Here is a 7,503-nt window from a genome sequence, read left to right as displayed (position 1 = left end):
CGCATTCCCTTCTCCCAGAGAACAGGTTCCCATCCATCCACGTGCTGAGGAACCGTCAGTCCTGTTGCAACAACGGGGAAATAGGAGTCTGTGAGGGGGGGTCCCGGGAGGGCTGGAGCCCCCCAGCCATGGCCTGGCCCTTCCCTGCTGCCCATTCTCTGTTTTGGGGGAATTTCTGCTGCTTCCCTTCAGGCAGCGACTGGAGCCGGACTCTGCGCTCTGTGCAGCACCTCCCGCCTCTCCAGGGGGCGCAGGGGGTGGGAAAGGGGCTGGAGAAGGGAGTACCGGGCTGGGAGAAGGTGCAGAGCTGGGAAAGGGGGTCCCGAGCCGGGGCGGGTGGTCCCGGCCCAGGTGGAGCGGGGGTGCCTTCGGGGGCTCTCCCGCACGGTGCTGGCTCCACACGGCAGCGGCAGAAACAGCTTTTCTGGGGGAAAAAGCCCAACCCCTGTGGGGACGGGCCGGTGTCCCATGGGATGGATGCCCGGAGCCGGCCGGTGTCCCATGGGATGGATGTGTGGGGACGGGCCGGTGTCCCATGGGATGGATGCCCGGAGCCGGCCGGTGTCCCATGGGATGGATGTGTGGGGACGGGCCGGTGTCCCATGGGATGGATGGGGGGGCCGTGCCGGTGTCCCATGGAATGGATGGGGGGGGCCGTGCCGGTGTCCCACGGGATGGATGTGCGGGGCCGTGCCGGTGTCCCACGGGATGGATGGCGGGGCCGTGCCGGTGTCCTATGGGATGGGGGGGGCCGTGCCGGTGTCCCATGGGATGGATGTGCGGGGCCGTGCCGGCGCCGGGGCGGGGAAGCGCCGCGTCCCCTGCACGGGGCAGCGCGGGGGCGGCGCGGGCGGGGCGGGGAGAGCGCGGGGAGCCGGTCCCGGAGAGCGGCGGGGCCGCACCGCACCATGCCGGGGCTGCGGGGCCGCCTCCCGCCGGTGCTGCTGCTGCTGCTGCCGCTGCTGCTGCCGCTCCCGGCCGCGCCGGCCGCCCAGGTGAGCGGGGAGCGGGACTCCGGGAGGGGCTTTATGGGGGGGCACGGGGCTCCTCTCCCCTTCCCGCACCCTCCTCGGGGCCGGAGCGCCCCGACAGTCCTGCGGTGCAATCCCCGCTCCTGCCCCGGGCCCCGGCAAACAGGTGGGCGAAGTCCCAAACCGCACTGAAACCGCGCTTAAACCGCGCCCGGCTTCCTTCGGGCTATTTTTCCCCCCCTCTTACCCCACACCTGAAGCTGCCTCCGAGCACACCGGCAGCAAAGAATCCCCGTTTGGGGCTTTTGGCGGGGACTTTACGGCTTTGCGATGGCTCAGCATCCCGCCGGAGCTCGCGCTGGCTCCCGGAGTTAAACCCAGCCCTAACAAAGAGCTGTTTATTAAAGCCAGCGACGCGCCAGCATCTATTTGCTTTTACCTCCCTTCCTCTGGGACCGGGGTATCCCAGAGCTGCCGGCACAGTCCGGCTCATCCCCATCGGCAGCCCGGGACCCCCGAAACTGCTCCCAGGGAACCAGAGGACACCCAGTGTGCTCTTTGCTGGCGCTGGCGTGCTTCTCCTCCCGTTTTGGAAGCGGGAATCGTTTCGGTGCGGTTATGAAAGAGGGGGAAGGAATCCCTTGGGCCAGGTGGGTCAGAGCCCACCGGCTCCGCTTGCTTTCCCAGATCTCCACAGCCCCCAGCCCCTCCGTGCTGTCTCCCCACTGCGCTCCCTTGGATCTCTGAGCTCCGGCTTTGCTTTTTTTTTTCCTCGGTTTTAAGTCAATTCCACAGGAATCCCATAATAACGGTGCCCGTCTCCGGCATGAGTCAGTCCCGAGGGAGCGATCGGTTTGCAGGCAGGAGTCCCACCAGCGTTCCTGGCCCCGGCAGAGCTCACAAGACAGCTGTTTTCCTCTTGTTTTGTCATGTGGCAGCGGGACGGGGCTCTGGAGCTCCAGCAGGACGAAACATGAGTTATAGCATCTTTCCCAGGGCTGACAAAGCCATCCCAGCTCTGCCCGGAGCGCGGCGTCACCCGGGCACATTCCAGGGAGGAAGCCCGGGCTGAGGACTTCTTGCCCAGGTGGAAAAAACTCCCGAATCTGCGTAAATGGGGGAGGGAAAATATATAAATCAGGGATCTCGTTTGATGCTGGGGAGCTCCTGCACGAGCCTCCCCCTGCGGGCAGCACTTGGATCCCGGGTGGCGCGGCAGCACCGGCACCGGAGCGGGATCCCCATCCCCGTCCCCATCCCTGTTCCCGCAGAGCTGCCTCAGCAGGCAGCAGCTCCTGGCCGCCATCCGGCAGATGCAGCAGCTGCTGAAGGGGCAGGAGACGCGTTTTTCCGAGGGGCTCCGTGTCATGAGGAGCCGGCTCAGCTCCCTCCACTCCACCCTGGCCAAGGCAGCTCCAGAGGCACCCACCGGTGAGTCCTTCCCGGCCTCCCACGGCCTCGGAGCACACCTGGGGTGGGCACGGGCAGCTCGGGATGCTCAGGGCTGGGGCAGGTGGAAGTCTGGGTGCGGAGACGCCGGGATTCAGGTTGGCAATTCCTGCTGTGAATTGGAGAGCTTCTCCGGCCTGGGGAGGGTGAAAAGGGTGAGAAGCCCTCACTGGCAAAGCCAGGCGCTCCTGGCAAAGCACAGGAGCGGGATGGAAAACTGGTGTCCCCAGCAAAAAGGCCACAGTTTGGTGCTGGGAGCGTGAGGGGAGGGGGCAAAAAGGCCACCAATTCCCTGCCAGCCCAAACATCCCTGCCGGGCACTCCTTCCAGGGCTGGATGTTGTCAGCGGGAAAATATTCCAGGAAAATAACACGTAAAGGGAGGCTTGGAGGGACTGGATGAGCTCGGGAGAGTTGGGGATGGGAAGGATAAGCCCCCCCCTAAGCTGACCCCTCTCCCTGTGGTCTTGCAGTCTCCTGTCCTGCCCTCCAAGCCCCCACGGATGGGAGGAAGTTCGGCACCAAGTACTTGGTGGAGCACGAGGTTCACTTCACCTGCGACCCGGGTTTCCAGCTCCTGGGCTCCAGCACACGGATGTGCCAGGCCAACGGCACCTGGAGTGGGCAGGAGCCCCGCTGTGAAGGTACCACTCCTTCCCTGCCCAGGAATGGCACTTGGAAGACCAGGATGTACCGTGGCCTTATTTGAGTATGGGGAGCTCTGGGGGCTCACCAAACGGGGAGGGATGGCAGCTGCCTCCCAACATCCCCCGGGGATGCTGCTCAAGGAAAACTGGGAATTACAGCTGGAGCCTCCCCAGCAGCTCAGCAGCAGAGATGAGGGGGGAAAAAGCATCGGGGCGCTGCGGGGTCCGGGTAACGTGGAACGTGGCTGCTTTTCCCGCAGAGATCAGCGAGTGCTCGAGCAGCCCCTGCCAGAACGGCGGGACGTGCCTGGAGGGGCTCAACCACTTCAGGTGCCTCTGCCCCCAGCAGTGGACTGGGGCCACCTGCCAGCACCGGGCACAGACGGGTGGGTGACCCTTTCCTGGGGGGGGTGACCTGGGTGTGCTCCATGCCCCCTTCCTCACCCCGGCGTGTGTCCCCCCAGCTCCTCCCGCCTGGAGCGTGACGGACGATCCCGCGTTCAGCCGCCAGCCCCGCTGTGCCCAGGTGGCCCAGGCCCAGCAGTGCAGCTGCGATCCCGGCTTCCACATGAACGGAACGGCCCCCAACGGGCTCTGCCAGGGTGAGCCACGCTGGGAACCGGGACACGGGCAGGGGATGAGGGGCCCTCGTGGAGTCACGGCACGGGGCGGGTTGGAAGGACCACGGCGGGTCGGCACATGGCACAGGGTTGTGTCCAGGTGGCTCTGGGATATCTCCAGGGAGGGAGCCTCCACGCCCTCCCTGGGCATTGTGCTCCAGTGTTCAGGTGGAGCTTCCTGGGCATCAGTTCCTGCCCATTCCCTCTTGTCCTGTTGCTGGGCCCCCTTGGTCCAGCCTCTGACACTTCCCTCTGGATAATGACAAAGATGGATAAGGTCCCCTCTCAGCTTCTCCCTGAGGCTGAACAGCCCCAGCTCCCTCATCTCTTGTAGGAGATGCTCCAGTCCTTTCATCATGTCCTCCAGACCTGCTCCAGGAGCTCCATGTACTCGTCCTGAGGAGCCCAGACCTGGACACGGCACTGCAGATGTGCCTCAGAGGGCCGAGCAGATGGGAAGGATCCCCTCCCTGACCTGCTGCCAATGCTCTTCCCAATGCATCCCAGGACCCCATTGGCCTTCCTGGCTCCCAGGGCACACTGCTGGGCAAGGACAGCTTAGTCCTTCTCCATGGAGCTGCTTCCCAGCCTGTGCTGGTGCCTGGGGTTGTTCCTCCCCAGGTGCAGGACCTGCATTTGCCGCTATGGAATTCCAGATAGTTCCTCTCCAGCCTGCCCATGTCCTTCCAAAGGGCTGCACAGCACCCCGGGAGATCAGCCACTATTCCCAGTTTTGTGTTGGCAGGGACCTCGCTGAGGAGGCTCCAACCCCTTCATCCAAGTCCTGGATGGATTAGTTAAAACTGGGCTCAGTATCAACCCTTGGGGGGCTCTGTGCTGCTGATCCCAATCCCCTGGGATCTGCCACCGCCCAGTTCCCAACCCGCCTCACCGCCCCCTCTTCCCGAGTTTTCCCAGCAGGATACTGTGGGATCCTGGCTAAATCCCTGCGCTCCACAGACCTCAACGAGTGCGAGGTGTTCCAGCGGGACGGGGGTCCCCGGCTCTGTGCCCATTCCTGTGTCAACCTTCCCGGCTCCTTCCGCTGCTCCTGCCCCTCCGGATACGTCCTCCTGGGAGACGGCAAGAGCTGCGAAGGTGAGGGGGGGGGGCTGGAATCCACGTGTTCCCAAGGGATTTTTCATTCCCCCCCCCCTTCTTTTCTCTCCATTTCCACGGGCAGGAATCCGAGGGGGTTGGCACAGAGGGGAGGGTGAGGATGGAGGGACGTTTTGGGGGATGGAGGCGGATGGAGGATGTTTGGCTTGGCGGGAGCTCCGGCTGGATGGGGAGCTGGGCAGGGAAACGCATCCCGGGGTTGTGCTGGGGGAGGGAGGGAAGGGAAAACTCCACCTGAGGGCTTCAAAGAGCCCCCAAAATTAAAAGAAAATGCTTTTCTGGAAGCTCCTCTCCCTCCTTTCCCTTTTCCTTTTCCTTTTTCTCTCTCTCTTCTCCCCTTTCTCCTTCCCCTCCCGGGGGGGGGGGGAAAGAAGATGATGGAGTGATGCTTTGGGGCTGCACCTCCCTGAAAATGGGGATGTCTCCAAAACAGGGAATCCCTGGCAAGAACCAAAACTAATATTAGAACCCCAGAATTCCACAGCAGGGCATCAGCTCGGAGGGCAGTGTCCTCTCCCCCAGTCCCAGGGAAGTTGGGAAGCGGGTGGGAATGGTGGGAGGCCAGCACTGCTGAGAGGCTCCTCCTGAAAAACAGGGAAATTTTCTGCTGGAAAGTGTTGATTGCTGCAGTTCAGGGTGAGAAAATCCCCATTTCCCCTTTTCTCCCTGATTTCCACGTGCTCCGTGGCATCTTGTTATTGCTCCCAGCAAACCCTTTGCATTCCAGCTCCTCCAGGTGTCCCACGGGTGTTTAGTAAATAAAAGGGGATGGTGTGTCCAAACAACTGAGCAGAAAGTTTGGAAAAGCAGCTGCCCTCCTGCTGCAATTAACCCTTGCTGGCCCAGGGCAGAGCCTGGGGAGAGGAGATGGGATTTTTGGATGCTCCCAGCCATACTCCCATATTTTTTGAATCCTATATGACCCATTTCAAGGTGGTTTTACCTATTTTCCATCAGAAAGGGCCTAAAAGTGAGGTTGGCTGGAGTTTCCCAGGGCCCTGACCCGCCGCCCGCCCCTGTTTTCCAGACATCGACGAGTGTTCCCTCTCCCAGGATAACTGCACGGGCGGGAGCACCTGCATCAACACCGGGGGGGGGTTCCAGTGCGTCACCCCCCGGTGCCCCCCGGCCACCGGCAACGTCTCCTACGTCAAAACCTCCCCCTTGTAAGTGTGGTTTGGCACAAATCCCACGGCACGGCATCCCTACGGACGCAACACCGAGGCGGGCGAGGGGCATGTGGATCCTGCATCCCTAAAAGCCTTCTCCTTTGCTTTTCCCCTCCGCAGCCAGTGCGAGCGCAACCCCTGCCCGATGGAGAGCCGGTCGTGCCACCACGCTCCCAAAACCATCTCCTTCCACTACCTGCCGCTGCCCTCCCGGCTCGTGGCTCCCACGCCGCTGTTCCGCATGGCCACGGCGGCGGCTCCCGGCCGGCCGGGCCCCGACAGCCTCCGCTTCGGGATCGCGGGCGGGAACAGCCGCGGGCACTTCGTGGTGCAGCGCTCGGACCGGCACACCGGGGAGCTCATCCTGGTGCAGAGCCTGCGGGGCCCCCAGACCGTCCAGGTGGACGTGGACATGTCCGAGTACCTGGACCGGGTCTTCCAGGCCAAGCACTTGTCCAAAATCACCCTCTTTGTCTCCGCCTATGAGTTTTAGGGGAGGCGGCGGCGGCGGCGGCGGCTCCCGGGCCCTGCTCAGCGTCCTGTCCTGAGGTGCTTCCCAGGTGGATTGACACCTGCCTGTGTGCAGGAGGAAAACCCAAATGAGGTGGAAAAGAAGCGGGAAGTGGGGCTCCGTCCTCACCCCCAGCTCCGGAGGGATGATGTCCTACAGCCACCTGATTTCCTCAGGATTCCTGCTTTTTCCTTTAGGAAGGCAGTGAAGCTGAGCATGTGGGAGGAGGGAGGCTCCTGGCCTTTCCTGCTCTCCTCCCTGCTGGCCTGGGTTTGCTTGGACCCCAGCTCCCTAAAAACATCCCTCTGCTTCCCTTTGGATGCTTAGAATCTCCCTGGAGCCTGCTGGGGATTGAGATCCACGGCCTTAATCCCCTGGGATTGATCAGGGCTGGAAAACTCCATGAACACCCACCTGCCTGGCTCCTGGTGCCCTCCTTGGCAAGCTGGGCAAAGGAGGAATCCCAGCGCTATCCCTGCTCCTTAAACCTCCCCAGTGGGAATCCCCCATGGATCTCCCTCGCAGTGACCTCCCAGCTGTGTGTGGAGGTGGGAATATTCCCTGCTCCACCAGCCACAGCTTCCATCCTGGTGTAGGAGTGCTGGGAAGAGCTGGGATTCGGCTCTTCCCGGGGGGGTTCACCCCCCTGCTTGTGCATGTTCTCCTGACGTTCTGCATGTTCCCACATTCTGCTGGATTTAGCACAATTAAAGGATGATATAAAGGATGGCACCAGAGTGAAGCACCCAATGGATGCGTGGATGGTGGGAATGCTCTGGTGGGGCAAGAATCTGTTATCCACGGTTTTACTTTCCTGCCTTACATTGCTTGGGAGGTGGCTCATTCCCCCTGGAACATCCTCATCCTGAGCATCCCCCTCCCTGAGCATCCTTCCCCCCAAGGAAACTTCACCCCAAGCATCCTTTCCCCTGGGAATCCTCATCCCTGAGCATCCTTTTCCCCCTGGGAATCCTCACCCTGGAACACCCTCATCCCTAGGAATCCTCACCCCTGAGCA

The 7,503-nt window shown here is 62.5% G+C and overlaps 1 protein-coding gene across 1 annotated transcript; it reads left to right on the top strand.

The window, feature by feature from the left end:
- The first annotated feature begins 1,069 nt into the window (after positions 1-1,069).
- FBLN7 (fibulin 7) lies at positions 1,070-7,255 on the top strand. Its single transcript, XM_032684474.1, has 8 exons — positions 1,070-2,112; positions 2,165-2,402; positions 2,893-3,063; positions 3,327-3,452; positions 3,531-3,668; positions 4,647-4,784; positions 5,833-5,971; positions 6,095-7,255. Exons 1-8 carry the CDS (start codon positions 2,086-2,088, stop codon positions 6,465-6,467), a joined length of 1,350 nt encoding a protein of 449 aa, XP_032540365.1. The 5' UTR covers positions 1,070-2,085; the 3' UTR covers positions 6,468-7,255.
- The last annotated feature ends 248 nt before the right edge of the window (positions 7,256-7,503 follow it).

This window comes from Chiroxiphia lanceolata, chromosome 3, assembly GCF_009829145.1.
Source record: "Chiroxiphia lanceolata isolate bChiLan1 chromosome 3, bChiLan1.pri, whole genome shotgun sequence".
Lineage (NCBI taxonomy): Eukaryota > Metazoa > Chordata > Aves > Passeriformes > Pipridae > Chiroxiphia > Chiroxiphia lanceolata.
This window is presented reverse-complemented; position numbering and strand designations above follow the sequence as displayed.

Bases quoted from the DNA above. Each gene is read 5' to 3' on its own strand.
- FBLN7 (XM_032684474.1), top strand. From the start codon at position 2,086: ATGGGGGAGGGAAAATATATAAATCAG. The intron at 4,785-5,832 runs GTGAGGGGGGGG...CCTGTTTTCCAG, and splicing joins AGACGGCAAGAGCTGCGAAG to ACATCGACGAGTGTTCCCTC. The intron at 5,972-6,094 runs GTAAGTGTGGTT...TCCCCTCCGCAG, and splicing joins TACGTCAAAACCTCCCCCTT to CCAGTGCGAGCGCAACCCCT.